The following is a 20,832-nucleotide window of genomic DNA, read 5'->3' on the forward strand; positions in this document are numbered from 1 at the left end:
GCAGAGAAAATAACTGATCTGTGGCTCCATTTCCGCCCCCTCCCATTTGGAAAATAAGACCTGCTATCCTCATCTGTCTTTCTGAAGATCTGTGGACAGAAAGTGTGAATCGGCATCACACTGGAACATTAAAATGTCCCTACTCTAGTTTTCTCAAGTTTTTGGCAGGGACAATCAGCCCTGCTCCCACTTTAAATATTTTAAAACCCTCTTTCTGCAGAGAAACCACTGAGCAACAGAAGGTCACCAAAATAGCCCAAATATTTCCCTCTGTTGCAGATTCCCACCTTGTCCTGGCTGCTGTAACAGTGCCTTGGAGAAGGTGGCACTCAGAAGTCAGCAAGAAAGAGGCTTGGAAGAGRCTAACCTGAACCAGAGCCTACTCCACACAGCTGGGAGCCAGAGGTGCAGCCAAAACCAGCTCAGCCGAGCCAGAAACTCCRGGACTGGGGTAATTGTGTTGCAAAGAAGCCATTGTAGTGAAATCAATAGGGACGTTTTAAAATACYCCTACATGACAATTCCAGTGTCAGAACACAGCAAGTCAAAGAAGGTTGTTCCTCACAGCAGGTTAAACTCCTGAGGGTGGAGATAATCTCACAGCAGGAAGGGAGGAAAGTGCTGTGCCTGCCTGGACCAAGATGCTTTCACACATCCCATTGCCAGCTTTAGGCTACAGAGCCGGCCATTATCAGAATCATTGTCATTATTATCCTAAAATCTGCTGCCTGACATTCAGGCATCTATCAGGAAAAGACCCAAGGCCCTATTAGTGCAGGCAATAAGCCCCCAGGAGGAGGGGAGGAAACTCATTCCTAGAGAGATGAACGTTCCTGATGGCTACATTCCTATCAGCTTTGTTAATTCTGAAGTGACATTCATTGGTAAATCTGATTTTACCATCCCTTCCCATCAATCAGCAGGACAAGTCTCCGAACAGGGTTTTTTTTTTATTGTCACACGCAATAATTTGCCTCATGAGGCATGATCTWCTGGCCCTGGGGGAAGCTGAGCATCAAGCCTGTTTCTATGTGAAAAACATGTGCCCACCACCATCAGTGCGGTCCTGTCTGTGTCTGTGATATCTGCCTTCCTGCTCTCAAACTACAGTTCAGGAAGTCAGCATTTTCCTCCTAAACGTTACTGATCGATTGTGAAAGAAAGCCACTCCCTCACCAAGCAATGCTTCCAAAGAACATGATGCTTAAATCTCGGAAAAATCCACTGATTTTTCCACTGCAAATGCACATTACAGATTTAAAAACAGAGACCAACAAAGCCTGTGTGTTTTCCTGATACAAAAGAAGGTGTTAGAAAAATCATGAGTTTTCATCCCACGCCTCAGCAAGTCAAGTCCCGCTGAGATTGTAATTCCTCAAGATAAATCAGAAATATTTTGCTCTGTTTTAGATGGCTGGTCACAAAAGACAGTATCTGACAGGTTCTCATTTAYAATTCTAGGTTAATTGAGTATTTTACCAGCAACTGCATAAAATACAAAATGAATTAACAAACGTACTGCACACACATGCTATTTCTTTTGAGAAATTAAATATCTGATTGTGATAGAACCTTTAAAGATCTGGGTATAAGAAGCCAMATAAAMTTCTTGATGTATTTCTATCTAAGTGAATGGAAACAGGTGAAAGCCTATAATAATCTTACAGCTTTTTTTTTGGGGGGAGGAGGGGGGTGAAAGGAAACTCTTAAATTTGTTGCAGATTTATGTAAAATAATCCAAACTCATGAAATYGTGTGAAGAGCACAGTCTTTAAGGTGATGAATAGTACTCAAAGACCTCCTTACCATTCTGAAAGTAGTTAAYTGAGCTGACTGCCTCGAGCATTGACACCTTTAAATGTCATGTTTATCAAGGGAAAGATGGGTTKAATTTGTAAAATATTTGTCCTCCTTCTGGGGCTGTACATTAACCCACTAAACCGTGTAATTACTTAATTTTCTTCTCCATACCCTGCAAGTGATGAGGATAGGTGGAAAGAGAACAGTGGCCTGATGCTGAAGGAAAGTAAGTTTTAACTATCTGCTGGCAGGTGGGGAGATTGGCAGGGGGCTGCTGCGTGCCTCCTGCCATGGGAATAGGTACAATAGCGGGTTAAAAGCTCTTTCTCACAGCCCCCCGGGGACCAATGTGTGTATGCCCACACATCATGCCGCCGAGTCCCGCCGGGCTGCCGGCTGAGGAAGSGATCTGCCCAAAAGTGAGAAGAGATGGGCAAATGGTCATGTTGGACTGGACATGCGGAAGGGCTGAGCAGAGGCAGAGCTGTTGGCCTGCTSTCATCAATGGCCTGCTGAGCCCAGCACGGTGCCCGGGCTCTCMCAGGGCTCCCCAGCCACCTCACCACTCATCCAAGCTGCAGCCRAGGCACCTCCGATTAAACTACGGCRGGTTAAACTTCTGGAGACTTTCTAATGACTGTAAAAACTCCCCTTTGGCCTTGGGRGTTATAACTATTTATGAGGCTGACCTTTAATTACTCTCTCATGTAGAAATCTTTGATAACACGTCTTTGAAAGCTTGACAAATACAGACCTACGCAGMACAGATCAATACCAATATAGTAACATAGCAGAGCAGCTTCCACACAAGCAGATGCTAAGAGGTATTACCAGCAAAGCTGCTTCAGAGGACTTACCACTTCAKCTGGGCACCAGCAGCTCTTTCCTATTACAGAAGGGTTTAAGGAATGTAAAAGATAAATATACAAGGGATGCCAAATATTAACACAATATAAAGGCTGGAAAGAGTATGAACCATTATCCCGGGTCCAAGGGAACCACAGCTGTCAGCAGCAGTAGGACAAGAGTGACTGCCATCTGCCGTTGCTGTGAAGTTTTCTGCTCATCCTCACTTCAGGGCTGGGAAAAAAATTGATAGTGTTGAGCACCTAGTTTGCATGTCACAGCATTTCTTGAAAAGCAGCTCCTTAGCAAATTATTATCTTTTGCAACATGAATGTCATCTAAAGTAGTAATGAAAGAAAGGGTGGATACTTATTAATTCTATGTTCGGTTTACTTAAATATTCAGTATCACTTGACTTTTCAAGTTTTAGCAGACATTGTACACATACATGAGCATACATACATGTACACAATTGTACATATGTGTGTATATGTACACACTAATAAAATCAAAAAGTCGGTAATACTGTGTTAAGAATGGTGAATACATTTGGAAAATATCTACACAGTGTAGAGGAGGGGATTGTCAKTACAACCATACAGTTACATAAAACAGAACCTCATAATCCAGATTACTTCTTTTTGATTTAACCCCTTAGTATACCTATTATTATCATATGAATTTAATACTTTGTGTTATAAGTATTGTGGAAATAAGTGGTGCTCTCCTATGACAATAATTGAAAACACAGAATGTGTGCAAAGATGCATCATCTTTGACCATCACTATACATTATAAGRAACTTGCCATTGTTCTATCCAAATGAAATTTTCCTGCTGGGAGGGTGATTCCCAAAGATGTAGATTGAAGAAAGTGAAAAGATAAAATTTAAAAGATTTTATAATAGTTTTTGTTTCCTCATYACTGCTAGAAAAATAACTGATCAATATACCAGACAGATATAGTTAGAGAAAAGCATCACAAACCAAAAAGCTGCACAGATTTTGGGGGAAGTTTTAAATGCTAAGAGCCACTTCAGTTTTCCTTCTCTTCTGGATTTCTGCAAAATTTAATTGTTTTCTCTTATTCAGAAGAACAACTGTTCTCCTTTAGCACTCCCATAGAACTTCTTTTTGTCATAACAATATCCTGGCCAAAACAGCTCCCAGGAGACAAAATCAATGAAAGCCATAAAAGAAGAATGTTTTTGTCATGTCAGGCCCTACTGCTCATGCCTTACACTTACAAAACCATCAGCAACTAAACTGGGTTAGACAGACCATCTGAACAGATCTGGTCAGTTACTCTAACTAATTAAAAWATCCCATATATAGAAACAAACTATGTTAACACAGTGATAGCAGTGTTACATCAGCATAGAAACAGAAAAGGAATTAAAAAAACCCTAAATTCAGGAACCTTCCCCACGAGGAGGTAAGATCAGAACTGGTCTTCTCTGAGGTTGCCTCCCTGCTGGCAGATCTGGCATCTGAACTCTCTCCTTGATGAAAATAAACTCAAAACCCAATCTACCTGAAAGGCTCCCTCTCCATCCCTCATTTCTGAAATATCCAAAGTAWAAGGCTGAGAACACCCTTGGGAAGGGGTCTGGAGTGATGAGTAAAGCACCCAGATGCTTGAGCAAATAACCAAATGTSTCTTATCCAGGAATTTTCCCTTGATAACTTGTTTTTTTTTTTTAATGCTGAATTTTGGTTTGCGTGTATTACATTAATTGTGTGTGTGATCTCTCTAGCTCTGAAACTAAGAGAAAGAAACCTTAGAGGAAGAGGCACAGGTTAAACAGAAGCCTCCTGTGACAAATAGAGTAATATCCATACAAGGTTTCATACTGCTCTTGACTGGAGGTCCAYCAAAGTTGAGAGAGAGAAAAACTGATTTTGACTAATAAACTTCTGAATCAGTCTGGTGACAGAATGCGGAGCAAAGACACCCAGCAGGGGCTGGTCTGGGGGTTTGCTGTTGGCTTCAGAGCCTTGGTGTGAAGCCTTTTGCTGCCTTTCAAGAAGGCAGCTCCAGACAAACCAGGAAAGCAAAATCCTGCCCTCCAGGGGAGGGGCTGTCTCTCTTCCAATACTGCACATGGCTTATGGAAGGGAAAGGCCCCMAACCCTCCAGCATCCTTCAGGACTGCTATCTCCAGAGCTCCCTGCTCCTTCTTGCCAATCCCCAGCAGCAGCAGGAGCAGGATGCTGCCAGCCCATGGTCCCACTCTGCTCACTGATGGGTTTCAGCCACACATCAGGCTCCGGGGGATGCTAAAGAAAAACAGCAGATTCCCGTTTCATTGGCGTTTTCACATCCCCGGGAAAAAAAAAATAAAGCCAAATCCACTTTTCATTAAAAGAGTCGTTTGAGTCTATTGGTGAAACTGATACTACCGAAATACACATTCCTGCRTGCTGCCTTCCTGCTCCATAATGGCTCTTGCATTAGGGACTGGGGGCAGGGGCGCTGCTGCTTTCCATTTGCTTCAGTAAAGATTGCTATTGAATGAAACCTTTAATGGGGTGTTGATGCTCCCGCTCAGCAGAGTAGTCTTTCCCTCCACCTTGACAGCTCTTAGGGAATCAATAGAGGTAATCCCTGAGCCGCCCTCAGCCCCTCAGCGCTGCTGTGCCTGCCCCGGCAGCCTCAGTCTGTGGGCCTGTTCGGCCTGTGGGCCGCCTGGAAGGGAAAGGAAGCTGTCATTTGTGGAAAAGAGAAACTTCTCTGGAGAGGGACTTTCCTCAACACCCCCCTCCCTCCCCCCACTGCCTGATCCTCGTCAGCTCCAGAGGGAATGCCACTGACCCCACTTAGATGAAGACAGAGGATGGACTTACTCTGTAGGGAGCGTGGGCCTCACAGCTTGATGACACTTCAGGGATTATCTGTGAATTGCACTTTTTGGCCAGTATAATCCAAGTAATCATCCCTTTCCCCTTCCTTCAGCCCCAGTGGAKGTACTCTCAACTCCCCAGTTTCTGTAAGTGACTAAGGTATCTCCAACAAGCTCTGTTCAAGTCCCTGCAGTCAAAGTTTGCATTTTCTCACCGCAGCTTTGCAGGCTGGTAACACTGCAGTTTGCAGGCCTGTGTGGCATTCTCACACTAAGGCATCCTAAAGTGTCCTCCACGGTGATAAATTGCTGGGCCAGCCAGAGGTTAGTCCTGTCACAAAGATCAGTCCTGTGAGTTTAAATCTGTTTTGCCCCTGGTGCAGTGGAGATAAATTGGGTTTTCAGGACGGCCCCTAGAGCAAGAGCTGCTGCAGAGTGGCTGGCTGGGGATGGAGAGGGAATGGAGCTGCTCAAACCCCACTGCAGGAGAGGCAGAGGTGATGTTACAGCCCCAGCTGTCAACACCCAGCCCAGGAACCTTCCTGGTAGAGACTGGCTTTTCAGAAAAGACATTCACTGGTGGAGATTAGACCTCTTTAAACCTTGAATCAAACATCATAAATACACAGACTGAAAATCTGCAAGTGTTTCACCTGAAGTTAAAAACAAAAGGAAGGAAGAGAGCAAAGACAGAGCCTTGCACACTTCATGTTCCCAAGGCCCTGCACTAAGTGCATTAAGGAGGGACAGAAGGGAAAATGTGCAAGGGGATGTGTGTCAGGAGAGAAAGGGAAGTGAAGGGGACGGTGACTGTGTCTGTAGGGGTGGCGCTGTAGGTGTAGGCTGTGTCTGTAGGGTCAGCACTTTGGGCACTGACCTCTGTGGCATTATCTTCAACTCACTAAGCTCCTTGTTGCTTTTCGCCTTCTTTCAGTGGTTAACCACCTCCCTGTTCTCCAGAGTGAGCAGCAGGACAGGGGCTGGGGCAGCAGGGGCTGGGGACCAGGTGTTTGAAAAACAGGGATATGCAGGAGATGCTAGAGGCAGCAGATGTCGGTGGCCAGGCCTTTTGTTCCTTCACACTTGCAAGCCTGAGCTCGGGGACCACCTTTTTTTTTTTTGTCTCCCCATTGTCATTCACCCAGGAGAGCATTTGAGGAGTCAGCCTCTCAGTCTCTCTCTTTCTCTCTCTGGGCACCCCTCTGCTCCAACAAAACAGTTGATTGCCCTCATACTCTGGTTTCTATTTAGATCACTTTCTATTAACATTTTAAAAACTCTGGCTGAGTTAATGCAGAGCACTTAAACACAGCTAGTGTCTTACAGGCTGGATTAGCCCCAGGGATTTGTCTTGCTGCTACCCTTGGCAGGACCATTTTCAATCCCAGTTAAGGGAAAGAAAACCAGGGTGCATACATCCTTTGCCCTAGTGAATGCAGTGAGTGTGACCCCAGATGGGGRCATCACCCCACAGCCAAACTGAGTGAGAAACACGGATACCTATTGCATGTAGTGCATTACTGTAGTTACTGTCACTTCTGTCCTATGTTAGGAGATGCCGAGAAATGGAAGAGATGGATTTAGTACAGGGTGCAAAGCCACAGCCCAGTCCCCCAAGAACTGCAGGGATGCCCTGCTTTCTGCTGCCCCAGCTCAGAATTGTCTGCAAGGAGCACCGTGGTGCCTGCTCACAAGGAACCTGATGGCCGGGTCTGTCCAGGACAAGGACTGAGTCTTTACACTTGGTCACAAATATTCTCCTTTCTGCAGAACTTGCAGTGTGGAATTCTTGATGCACATGTCCTYCTGTGTCGTGCAGTCCTTCTGGGAACCCGCCAGATAAAAAAGTGCAGCATGCAAATAAGCTCCCTCCCTTTCCCCCCTTAACTGTGTATAAATATCCAAAACCTCACTTCTGGCTGAGCTGCCTGGAGCTGCACATTCGCTCAGCTGCTGAGGACAGCCACAAAATACGCAAGTAAACGTGCAAATCCTCGGAGAGGAAAACTTCAGCTCGATGGACACACAGGGCACAGGTGCACCAGAGGAGCATTCCTTAGTCTTTTTAACCCCTGCCTGGCAAGAACAGCAATTTGTTTGCTCTGACAATCAGTGCATCTTTCTTGCAGGATGCTAAAATCTGCCACGGGCTGGCAGGCGGCTCAGCCTGACCTCCCTCCTGATCCATTTCTCCCCACCCTGCTGTGAAGCGTGCAGCACCAAGTGCCATCCTCACTATCCCCAGCCCCAGCACAGCTGGGACTCGCTATTCAAAAGGGAGAGGATAACTACAGGGTAGTTAAATGCTACAGAGTAGTCAAATTCTTTTTTTTAGTGCTCAATCCGGATCCATCATCTTGCTTGCAAGTGGGAGTGAACTCAATCCAGAATTGAATGGCCTCAGCTTTCATGAACTGTTGGGGCACTTAAGGCCTAATCCATCAAGACACAGAATGTCTTTGACTTCTAGCGCAGACAGCTGCTACGCAGCAGGACAAGGACTGGAATTCCCAATAAGTGACAGTTTGACTCTGTAGTGGTTTACAAATGACACAGAAAACACCCTTTAACCATTTTTTTAGTACCTTAAACACACAACTCCAGTGCATCGGGCAGAAAAAAGCCATAGACATTAGGGCAGAAAAAAGCCATAGACAAATTATGTACACTATAGCCTAAAATAATTAATTTTCATTCCTTGCATGAATGTAATTGTAATATTAATGATAGGAAAGGTGGGTGCTAATGTCCTTACAAAACACTCGATAGGTGAGGATTGTTAGGAGAAATGAGTGTTAATGTCTCTACCAACCTCAAGCTGCATTTTTGTCACAGAACCCAGACAGTTTGACTACAGCTCCTGAACTTTATGGTAACGGAAAAATGGGCCACACAAAGTCTGTTGCAGAACCTTAAGAGTTTTAACTTCTGAACTTTGGGGGACAATGATATGTTCAAAGTGGTKCAGAAAGGCTGTAACTTCCTAGTGGGGAAAGGAAGAGGGCAACATGCTGCTGACTTTAGGATAAAAGGAGGCTGCACCCTCCAAAAACTCACGAAGGTATGTCTCAGTGGACTCTCCCTACCTTTAATCAAATAAAGTTGCAAGACTTCTRTCTCCTTTATGGACACTGGCTTTTCRCAGCCTGGTTTTCCGCACAATAATTGGCATCAAAATTAACAGATACAGTTTTAATGTGCAAGATAGTGAGTACCTTCAATCACAAGTACAAGTACAACCCTTCACATACCCTTTTACAGACAACACATCAAACGCTGTAGAAAGGTGCAAATATTTTAGCACAAGACATTTGAGGGTTTTTTTTKAAGAAAATATACACAAGAGCACTACAAATGTACCATTTAAATAAACAATCTTCATTCAGAAGAAAAAAAGGTTACCTGCATGGGAATCTAACCATGCATTTCACAGTACTTAAAAGCCATAACATTTTTTTCATTAGTAGGTAGTTGATTTCACTCAATCCCGATTTAAGGGACCAAGCTAACAAAACCTTCACACACAGTTGTTGTTTCTGTTGGCCAGGATTTCGTATACTTGGGGAAAAGGGTCTCCTAGCAGCAGGCAGCTGGAAGGAAGATTCAGTTCCCCTACCTATTCCTCAGCATGGTTTGTACACATAGGTACTGTGAAAATTTTCTGYTCAGGAGTGAATTTTACCTATTTAGAGGTGAGGCATTCAGCCCTCAATATGTTGAAGATTCAGCCTGCCGTATTATAGTAATATTTGGTATTAAAAAAGCACAAACAAAATCAGAACATGGTTTTCATTCTACCCTAAAACCTTCACATATATACACACAATACAAATGGACTTGCTTATTTCAGATATTGCCCAGTGCTAGGCTTCAATATTTCACTTACCAGTAAGTGGATCAATAAATATTTTTAAGTATTTTTTTTCATTAAAACAATGAGAACAGAGCAACTCAAGATACAGTAAAACTTACAAAAATCAGTGCAAATCAATATATTTACAGATAAAGTATCTGCACAGTATATTAGGTGTACAGGTAACATTTGTTTCTGTTTTTATGCTGTATTTTAAGAGACAGATAAAGTTGGCACAAAATAAACTTTTTTTTCTTATATTTTATGTGCAAAAATCTTGTTAAATCTTAGGTGATCTAGGATACTTCAAAGAGAATTTAATCATCCCAGAAATATCAAAACACCTGTGTTCATCAACAGACTCCAGAAGGGACATCCATATTCCCTTCTGGATGCAGCACACAATCCCACAGACAGAGTGAGCCCTCTCATATCCCTGCCAGTCCTGGTGGTCACTAAATGATCATAAAAACTTCTATACTAACCATAGAACTCCCTATACTTAGTGGTCCTACAGCACAGGCTTTTTGAAAAGCCACCTAGTTGAGATTTCGAATGGATATGGAATGTCACTTTCTTAAGAATTCTTAAAAGTTTTGAAAGTACATAAACCTGCACAAATCACTCCTGGCTTGCTTATATGATCAGTGAGACATGGAGGATGACATCTTCTGGTCCTCCTTGGAAGCAAAGCCTTTCCTGCAGTCTGGGGAAGGAATTTCATGTGCAGAGTTTTTAGGCTGGCTGAAGAGTCTTAAGATCACCTATTTGACACTTTAAATCTTGTATTTTGAGCAAAGGAAGGGAGTGCCACTATAACAGTCATCCAATATAAAGCCAGGGGGTAGCAGAGGAATCCACCCTTCACAGGAGGGCTCAGCACAAAGACTTATCTAGCCAGGATCAGACAGGTTCAGTGAAATGCAGAAAGAGCCCACTGCTGGGATTGTGCCTGCTGCTGGTCTGTTCTTAGTCCACAATGAAACACCTCTGTGAGGCCACTTGACTGCTCATTATCCACCCAACAGCTCACTAATGCTCCAAACTCTTGACAAGGCAGAGCTAACCTCCACAATCTCTGCTAGCTGGCATATCAGGCCTGCATCTACCTTACCATACCCCATTTCTCTCCCTCTGGGCTCCAGCATCCAGCACCCTCTGGAAGAGTTGGTCTCACAGTCCTGGAGTTCCCAGTGTGCCAGCAGCTGAATAAAGGATTTTAAACACCTCTGCRTTGGTCCAGCAGTCAGGATCTCTGAAGAATTTCACATTTAAATAGGACATCATTAAAAGACAGGTTAAGGGAAACTAGACTTGTGTTCATGTGTCCAAACAACATGACTGGGTTAAATCAGCTTTGAGAAATACACCTGATAAAAACATCCCTCGCAGAAGCTTTGACAGGGACTGCACCAGCCAGGCCACAGATATGGTGCATTAGAGATGCAGAAACACTCCTCACAGTGACATTTGTGCACAAAGGGGTTTTGGGAGGCAGAAAGAACTGCCTGAAGAGATTAGAGTATGGKAGGAGAGGGACAGTGGCATCATGGTGTACCCCATCCCGTCATATGCCCAGAGACTGGACAACAGCCACTGCAGGTGTCACCTCCTGCGCTGTGCACACAGCCACACACACACAGATACACACAGACCAATATGCACGGGGCTCCTGACTAATGAGCAGCATGAATCTTCATGTGGAAGTCGTAATCCTCCTGCCCGGGGAAGTGCTGGCCRCACACGGAGCACGTGCAGCCCTTGTCCTTGCTGTGCGTGCGCCGCACGTGGCTGTCGTGGGCTGCGTGCGAGGCGAAGGCTTTGCCGCAGTGCTTGCACTTGAAGGGCTTCTCCCCCGAGTGCTGGCGGATGTGAGTGCGCAGGATGCTGGATGCTGTGAACGCCTGAAAGGGCAGGGGTCATCAGAAAGGAGATGGAGTTGCTAGTAATTTGCTTTCACTTGTGTAATCCCCACCTCCAGCTAACCCAGACCTCAACAGAAGCAAGTTACACTGAAAATTTAGTCCTGATATAGCTCACAACCTCAAGTAACTGGAAGGAAAAGGATGAAAACTCCCAGCAATAAGGAATCAGAAGCCAACAGCTATTGCTATGCAGATGTGGCTGAGTCCATGGAGATAGATGAATCTCAGAGAAAGATTTCTGACCAATGGCACCAGTAAATATCTTCTAAATGTCAGAGGTAAGAAGTCAATACTGCCCTAATTAGCTTTGCAGCTTCCTTATGTTTGGGAAACATAATGCAGGCTTTCCTTTCAGCTTTTATTTTTGAAGTTAAACCCTTTGTCTGTCTTRGTATTCATTTGTTAAAATTCATCCATGCAGCCCACCATACATATTTTACAGGTTTCTTTTCCCTGCTCTGTCATACTCTGCTCTTTCTTTTGGCAGTTTCCAGCCTGTTCCCCCATCACTAACACACATACTTGAGTAGCAATGTCATAAAGACTTCTCTTCCATTTGGGGATAAAACTCTCTTATCAGAATTTGAAAAGGAATGTTGAGAAGTTTGTGGGTTTTTATTTTTTCTTTTCCAAAGAGAAACAATTTTAGGCTCTTCACTATTTGCAGAGCACACAAAATGCTCTCTGGCAAGTTTTCATAGCAAACAGCAATACATCTCAGATATCTTTTCATTAGAAACCTTAGAGTGCAGATAGCAGACTCCTAGATATACATCCTTGGAGGTGTATACCAAGGACCAAAATACATTTTAGGGAGAGAATGGTGATGTTGACCTAACACTGTTCCTTTAAACTTACAATGCTGCCAATATGAGTGACCACAGCTTTCCAGCAAAGGAGCTGGAAAAGCAAAGCCACTGTTAAGAGTTGCAAGAGAAGAGGAATCATGATCCTGTAGGAGCAGGTGAGGATTCCTTAAAACAGACCCTGATTTTCCAGCCTCAGAAATGATGGCTGCATTCCAGGATAGCTGCATCCTGCAGCCTGAGGACTAATAGTTTAATTTGCTCCAATCCACAACAGTCCACCCAGAACTGGCTGGGGTCTGGTCAAGTATCCCTAGCAATCTCTCCACAGAGGAACCTACAAAACTACCACCTCCTTATGGGATCAGAAAATTAAGGATGATACTTCATCCTAAACTCTGCTTACAAGTGTGTTCAGGATCATTGGCAGACAAAAGAWTATAACAGCCGAAAGGAGGTTCTTTTAAGATTCTTTACTGCAGGACACTTCAGCTTTGTGTTAGTCCAGCCAGTCSTAAACAAAACTTCTCTCTTTACAARATCATGAGGTTACTACTGCTGATGGAGCTTCTGCATTGCATGGACACTCCATGGCACCTGGAACCCTACCAATATTTATCCAGCAGCAGCCTGTGCATCCACATATGGTCTGCTGGGAGAGCTGTCAGCACTTTCACAGGGAGAGCTCACCCGAATCATCCCTGCTGTGATGGGCAGTAACAGYAGAGCATGTTTCTGATTAGTGTTGCATGGTTCTGTTAATGTTCTTTTTTAAATGAAACCTCAAGCTGCCCATCAACAGCCCCAATATTTCAAGGTAAGCATGCACAAATTCATATTATGCAGGTTCAGTTTGTAGACTGATAAAAATAGATAAAAATCTGTTTATTACAATCCAGAAGCAGTTTCAATAGCACCAAAAATGACCTAATCTGATGAAAAAGCAGAATACTCAACCTAACTGCATGCCTTGGATGGTATTTTAGAATTCTATCAAGCTTCCTAGACCTTATTTCTGCAGCAGATCACTGAGCTGAGACAAACCACAAATTCCATGTCAGATGGAGACGAGACCCTGTTTCTTCAGTCTCATCCAGCCCTGTCACTTTACCTCACAACTGCMCAGAAAATACATCCACTTATCTGGTTACCACTTAAATACAGAGCATTTTCTTGGAAGAAAACAGAGAAGAAAAGCGCAGCAGAGAAGAGAGGGAGGGATGGAGCAGGGTTTTGCCTTACCTTGTTGCAGTAGACACATTTGTAGGGGCGCTCCCCAGAGTGAACCCTCATGTGTTTGTTCAGGCTGGAGGACTGAGAAAAGCTCTTCCCACACACGGAGCACTGGGGGAAAAAAAGAGGAATAAAGTTAAAAGGAAGTAACAGCATCATTAAAAAGAAAAATTTAAGTATGTGGATGATGCACTCAAGTATTTACTTGCATATATCTATATACACATACATTTATGTACTTATGTATAAACTGCAACAATTTGAAATACCCAGAACTTTAGTCTGGTTTTAAGAATAGATCTACATATATGTRTATATATGCATGAAAATCATGCAAAATTTCAAATATTTTAAAATTGTTTTAATAAAAAAATGTTATTTTCCACAAAAATGTTGATTTTCAGTATCAAAAATATGAAAATTTCTGTAAAATCACTTAGTAAAAAAAAATAAATCAAGATCCAGTTATTTTTCCCTAAAAGATAAGCTTCCTAAAGAATAAAATAATCTTAAATCARTTAAGGAAAGGGAATAGGAAAAAGAAAGGGAAAGGGATTGCATGGTATTTAATACCTCCTATTTAATAGAATATTTTTTATCTTTATTACTAGTTTCATGCAAATATTCTGACACTGTAATAATGCCATTTTAGTTAAAAAATACTTTTCTGGAAAAAAAAATCACATKGTAGGATGATCTATAATAGAGGTATTTGGAGAATTTTGAGAACTGATTTAACGGTGCCAATTCAAGCACTGGAACTCACCCCTCCCAAGCCTTTAGGAAAAGGCTGATTTTTCATTCCCTGTGCTGCTAGAGAAAACTGATACTAGATACAAGGTGTTGGTGAAGATGAGCAAGGTATCTCAAAAATTTGCTTTCATCAATTGAAAATCTGTTWCACACTGAATGCAAAATTTTTAAGCCCTATGTGGTGCAACAGATGCAGGTACAGCTGTGGTCGGTTCAGACCGAAGGGTGGGGAGTGGAAAACAAATGTGGGACATCTCCCTCCTGATCCTGAGCTAGCAAAGCACCTTTAAACACAAGCTAACATCCTACACTATGTAAGAAAAAAAGGAGCAACACTCATATGCAAACATCCAAAAAGCCCGGGAGAAATTTTGTTTCTTTTTAAACTCTCTCTGAGACTGTGGGGTTTATTTTCCCAATTTAAACCCATTAMTTTCTTTAACCAAGCTTTACTGCACATGACTAGCTCTTCCTGCACAGGCAGAGCAATCCCACCAGGGAACTTGCCAGGGAAACTGAAGGAGAGAGAACATCATCAGCATCTTATCTTGACAAACAAAACAAAACAAAACAAAACAAAACAAAACAACCATTTCGTAATTTCCCCTGGAAGAGACAGGGACTGGGAAGAGACCCGGGAGCAGGCTCACCTTGTGAGGTCTGTGCTTTTCGTGAACGTGGAGAATATGGATCCTCAGCCTGTCCCTTTTTTCAAAGGATCGGTCACAAAGGTGACAAGGAAATTTGCGGTCCCCCTGGTCCACGCAGCGGGTGTACTTGAGGTGTTTGTCCCGGTAGTACTTGTAGGCAAAAACTTTGCCGCAGCGCTCGCACTTGAAGCTCTCCCCGGCTTCTGTACAGCAGAAGGGAAAGTGCCACCTCTCCGTTACACCACGGCAAAAAGGGATTCGGTTCAAATCTGCATCCGTGTCAGAGCTGGGRCCCCTACGGGGAATTTTAAATCCTCGAGAGGGCAACAACTGTAAACGAATGCTGGCAACATCATTAAAAAAACACCGTGTCTCCCAAGCGTTCGCAGTGCTCCACTTAATTATTTTAACGGAGGGGAACAAACTGGAGCCCACAGCCTGCTAAAATTACTCGGTTTAGCCACTAACTTCAGCAAAACCAGGATTTSATCCCTGTATCTCCGTAAACAGCAAGCAAACGTGAAAAAAACAGCTTAGAGACCACATAAAAGCTTCTCCCCATATGGAACCACAGAGATTGTTCTTTTTAAGAACTGTCCGAATATTTTCTTACCATCCCCAAAAGAAAAATAATTGTGCACACCTTTTCTATCGTTTTCGAATATTTATCGAATAAAATAATATATCGATTTGACTTTCTTTTGTTTTGAAACGGAATTTCAAACCATCCTTAGCCGCTGAATTTAAGAAAAACACCAGAAAATTTTCAGACGTTTACAAATCCTTTTCTGTCTTTAATAAAGGTAACTTTAGCTTAAGCCTTAGGATGAAACGAACGATTTTGCATCTGTCTGAATGAGACACTTCAAGACAACAGGTACAAAATTTTCCATGCCAAATTTTGACGCGAATTTGCTTCTCTCCCTTTCTGCTGCACCCGGCCGAGTCATCCCTTCCCTACTTCAGCTCTTCCCGCACTGGAACAAGCTGTTTTCTCCATACATAAGTTTTGCTTATAAGAACATTATACCTTCTAATTACAAGCGGAACTACTCTCCCCCTTCCCTCATCCCGTCGTAAGGGCATTTTGCAAGCAATATCGGYATTACGGGATCGGAACGACTTCAGCTTGCCTTATTTACCGAGAGCGTTAAGTACACGAAAATTATCACGAAGTCAGGMGTGCAATTGTGAGATGAAACAGGAYCAAAACTGGAATAACCCCGGAAAGTCCAACTCGTCCCGAAACGGGACCCTGAACAACGGCGCTGCGGGGCCCTGGCACGCTCAGCCACGACTACCAGATGTTTTACAATCGTCAGACCAAACACTTTTAACTCTCCAAGGAAACGCGGACTGGGAACTGACTGCCAGCGGAAGAACGGGGAGCTCCGTGCTGCCGGCAGCCCTCGGTGCAACCCCCAGGTTCCCCGGCGCCGAGGGGAAGCTGCTGCTTCGGGGTGCTGGAGGCTGCAGAAAGGGGCGGCCGGGGATCGGCTCCCCGGGAGAGCGGGCARGCGCGGGGGGACCGGGACTGCGGGTCCGCGGCAGGACCGGTCACCCACCACCGCCTCAACGCAGGGTCTGGGAAGCCTTTAAAATTAAACACAGCTGGAAAGGGTGATGCCTCTTTCTTTACCTCCCTTCGTGTGAATCTAATCATGGTCAGGCACACTTCCGTGGGAATAAGGGGCAATGACGCCCAAGGGGTTGCTGGCAGGCTCACCTTCGGGGTGCTGCGGAGGTTTCTTCCCCTCCGCCATGCCCTTCAAGCTGATGGGGATGCCCAGGAACTGCACATAGCAATCGCCGTACCACACCAGCAGCTCTTGCTTCGGGAAGATCTCCTTGCAGGTCTCGTAGAAGATTTGTCCCTGGCACTGGATTGCCGTCAAATTCTGCTCCTCGGGGAACCTGGCACAGTTCACCAGGGACATCCAGTTACCAGCGGCGCCCTTCCCGTCTATGAAGTGGCTCAGGCCACCGTATTCAAAGATCTGGAGAGCAGARAAAACAGGATCAAGTTCGTTCGCACACGTCCGCACACGTCTCGCCCGCCCCAGTCCCACCACCCACACTGGACAGAGCCCCTTTTTCAGGCTATGGTGGAAGGGCGGCCGAAAGCCTCGCCCCGGCCCCGCGCTGGGGGTGCGGGGTGAGCCCGRCGGTGCCTCCGCTACCTCCCACATCAGCGAGTTGTCGTCGTAAGTCTTGATCTCGCTGGTGTTGACCACTTTGCCTTGAAAAGGGCCGAAGCGGACTCCTTTCGGGATGGGGTCCGTACAGAAGACTCCGAGCTGGGACACGTCCCCGTAGGCCACCCGCATCACCGAGAGCCCTGCGGGTGACAGCGGGGCTCAGCGCGGCGCGGCGCGGGCGGGCGCAGCGCGGGCGGGCCCGGGACCTACCTTCGGGGAGCTGCAGCGAGTCCCGGTCGAGGAGCGGAGCGGAGGAGTCCGCAGCGCCTGCAGAAGAGGAACCCCTTGGTCAGCACGGCCCCGGCCCTGCAGGAACGGGTCCTACCTCCCCGACAGAGGYGGCAGTCCGAATCACCTCCGTCTTTTTCCACGTTTGGGCTCGAAAAGCAAGAAAACCACGGGGAAAGAAAGTCCGACGTGCCCCCGAGAGGATGCCACTCGAGCCTGGCTGCCTGCACCCCTTTGGGGACTGTCCCCGAACCCACCCGCACACCTGGCTGCAAGGAGCGACCTACCGCCCGGTGTCACCCTGTGCCCCTCTCGCCGCCGTCGAATATCCCCTTACCCGAACTGGCGGGGGACACCCGGAGCCCCGAGATGGCGTGGAGGTTCCCGGTGGGCTGGCTGCTCCGGAGTGCCCCGTACAGCACYGCGTTGAGCTCCTCCTCGGTGAAGTGGTACCTGTAGCTCTGCCCCGCCGCCCCGTCTGCCGGGCTGCGGGCAGCCGTGCKCGGGGGGCTCGGGTAGGGCGGCGACAGCGACACCGGGGCCCCCGTCCCGAGGGCCGAGCCCTCACCGGGAGGGAAGGGGGCCGGCAGCTTGGTGTAGAAGGGCAGGTGAAGGTTGGGGAAAGGTTCGGCGGGCAGGGGGGGCGGCTGACTCAGAAGAGGGGGAACCCTGCTTAAGGTGAACGGAGGCAGAGGCGGGGAGGAAGAGACCAGCCCGCCCAGAGGTTTCAGGGGCTGGAAGAAGTCGGGGGGCGTCTCGAAGTACTGGGAGGGAGGAAGGAAAGARGGGTAGTAGGAGGCGAGGCCGGCGGGGCTCATGCCGAGCGAGTCTCCGCCGTCTCCGGGAATCGACTCGCCGGCCAGGGACAGAGCCATGCCGGGAAGAGCCGGGYCGGGAAGGGAAAGGGGGATCTGCCGGGAAGTGGGGAGGGGCAGACAGCTGGGTGCTGCCGGCGCGGGGTCCCGCTGCGGGCGGGGGCGGGACGGAGGCGCGGGAGCCGCCGCTTTCTGCCCTCTGCCGTCGGGGCGAGCGGGCGGGCCCCTGTCCGCCCCCCGCGGCTATATCGGCCCGACGAGCGGGGCGGGGAGGTGGGCACGGGCGGCGGCGGCCCGCCCTGGGGGTCGCACTGCCCCGGGGCGGGCGGGGGTGCTGTCCCGACAGGCGCCCCTACCTCGGGGCGGAGMCACGGCTACTCACGGAGCGGTCCAGCCTCCGGACACACCTTCCCTACCGCCGGCTCTGCCCTCCGCCTCCCCAAGCCCCTGCCCCGGGGGCCCGGCTGCCCTGGGGCCGGGTGGGCTCTGAGCGAGAGCCCGGGGTGCGGGAGAGCTGCTCCCCRCCTGCTGCCGGAGGTGAAGGTTCTGCGGGGCAGGACACACGACTCCTACACAGTCGGGGGCTGCAGGTGTGCGGTTTGAATATGGAAAGGCAGAAAACACCTCTGAAACTCCCCTGACCTGAACACACAAGAGCAGCACACTCAGTCACTGCAGGTTTCACGGGCACTGGTGAGGTGCTTTTACTCTCGCCTGGGGATTCCTGTTCGGTGCTTAGCAGAACACTGGGCTCCTGCTGRGGTTTTCATGGCTCCATGATCAGGCCCATGTTAGGACCTGCCCAGCATGGGACAGAGGCGACCTGGCCTTCGCCTCTGCAGAGGTGCGGGATGATCTCCTTGTCCATGGTTTTATTCTGGGTTTTTATGGCTTTTATAGTTTCTCCTGCCTTCCTTCCAGGTGGCTACATGGCGCAGTTGCAATGAAAAGGGRACTTGGAAGGGGCTGCAGGATCCCGGGGGCCCAGGTGTTCACTCTGCAGGGTRTCATCCCTCCTGGTGCAGGGAAATGGAGAAATCTTTAGCCCAGGACAAAACCCCATACGGGATGGGTTACTGCAGCACTCCCTGTGCGGAGCCCGTTCCAGACCATTCCAGTTCATTCCCACATGCAGGCATGGAGAGAAGGGACAGGGTGCACTATAGACAAYTTGGGGATTTGCACCCATGGGTGTCTCTCAGAGATAGGCAGGATTTGACTTCCTGAGGCACAGAACAGCACAAGCCAAACTGGACACAGACACAGCTGGAGAGGGGAACAYAGCCAGGATTGGCTCCTGGAGTTTCAGGTACCATTTCAGTGGTTATATTTGGTGTGCTATAAAAATTAGTTAATGTAGGTCCATGTGATCCTCTGTAAAACACTATCTCCATCCCAATGAAGGGATGCATTAGGAAGCACTCGAAGCAGCCCTAGACAGAGAAACCTCAGCTCCAGACACAGTCACTGCCTGCACTTGACCAGAGGTGAAGCCACCCTTTCAATCTTTATTTCTTATCTGGCCAGAGTGAAGTGCTCTGAAATAGAGAGTTTGAGAAAGAATCACTGGCTGCCCSGGGGGAATGAGGGTGTTCAGCTCACACTCCCTCCCTCAGGCACTGCAATTCTTACTTACCACAAGCTTTGATTTTGCAATCTCCCTTTATTTTTTTCACTCAGAACATAAAGACTAGACAGCAAACGCAAGCACACAACCCTACCCGAGAGACAGAGCTGTCCCAGGCTCCCTCAGCTCCCAAAATCCCTTCCTTAGCCAATCCAATCCATCTCTGTCCCCAAAGCTGAGCAGGAACRTTTCTGTAGTAAGAATTAAATGTATTGGGCTAATTCTCCTACCTATAATCTCATTCTCCATCCCAGCCTCTGCAAGACAAAAGCACTGAATACACCAGAGAAGCTAATATGCACAAGAGTCTTAGGGAAAAGGCAGGAATGCAGTCTTCTAAAACTTGCTTGAGATAGATAGTCCCTTAGCCTAAATGCCCTGATTTTTTGGTTTAAATTTAAATTTWWTTTTTTTTCTAATTTTCTCTGCGTTGTTCCAAACTTCTGCTATTTGTAAAACAGAATTGATGCTGTAGTGCTCTAGGAAATGGTTTCAGCCAGGCATTTTGACATGACTTTATTGATGCATCAATAGCATAAAAGTAGTACCAGCATTAATCTGATTTACAGGAACAAGTCTTTGAGCTCTGATTGCACAGAAAAGTTTGAGTCACATCTAGAATGTGTTGCCAGATAAACTAGAATATTTTGATCATGCTGTGTCCAGGTATCACAGCRAAGGAAGAGGGACTAGGAGAGGAGACATAATCACATTAGAGGTTCAGAAGAAATTAAATACAACATGAAATCTTAAAATTCTTGTTATTAATTAAATTATAGACATGACCAGAAACAAAAGGTTTCCTTTTTCTAGAARCCTGATGACACAGTCTAGGAGAGGAAAAGGGCTTGAGACACCCTCGCCACTATACTGCAGATAAATCTTTTGATGCTTTAACATTCTCAAAGAGGTTAAAGGCATTCAGTGCATTAAAAAAGTCATGACCTCAGGGAGAGACGTGGGGGAAGCAGAAGTGCAGCTCTGCAGAAGCACCCCCAGCAGTCTGGTCAGTCCTGGGGACAGCCCCAGCCTAGAATGTCCCCCTTCCCTGAATTGATGTCTTCTTCCAAAGTAACCAGAGAAGTCTATTAGCCTTCCTTCCCTGCCACAGGATCTCAGAGTGTAKTCCTTCTTTGCAGTAATGTGGGGGTGCATATTGAAGGCAAAAACAAAGAGACGTCCCTGCTGGTTGCTTGCACAGTGTTCAGTCACCTCAGCTTGGACACGAGTTCTTTATCAATCTTACACTCGCTCTA

General features: G+C 46.6%; 1 protein-coding gene across 1 annotated transcript; it reads right to left on the reverse strand.

Annotated features, from left to right (window-relative positions):
- Nucleotides 1–11,017: 11,017 nt before the first annotated feature.
- Nucleotides 11,018–18,009, reverse strand: PRDM14 (PR/SET domain 14). The gene is made up of 6 exons (XM_057363886.1): nucleotides 17,435–18,009; nucleotides 16,889–17,063; nucleotides 16,435–16,705; nucleotides 14,709–14,911; nucleotides 13,315–13,416; nucleotides 11,018–11,245 (listed from the first exon to the last, which is right to left on the reverse strand). The coding sequence occupies exons 1-6, from the start codon at nucleotides 18,007–18,009 to the stop codon at nucleotides 11,018–11,020; spliced, it is 1,554 nt and encodes a 517-aa protein (XP_057219869.1).
- Between the last annotated feature and the right edge of the window lie 2,823 nt (nucleotides 18,010–20,832).

The sequence above is a fragment of the Malurus melanocephalus genome, unplaced genomic scaffold (genome assembly GCF_030028575.1).
Source record: "Malurus melanocephalus ecotype Western Australia unplaced genomic scaffold, MMel_1.1 scaffold_32, whole genome shotgun sequence".
Classification (NCBI taxonomy): domain Eukaryota; kingdom Metazoa; phylum Chordata; class Aves; order Passeriformes; family Maluridae; genus Malurus; species Malurus melanocephalus.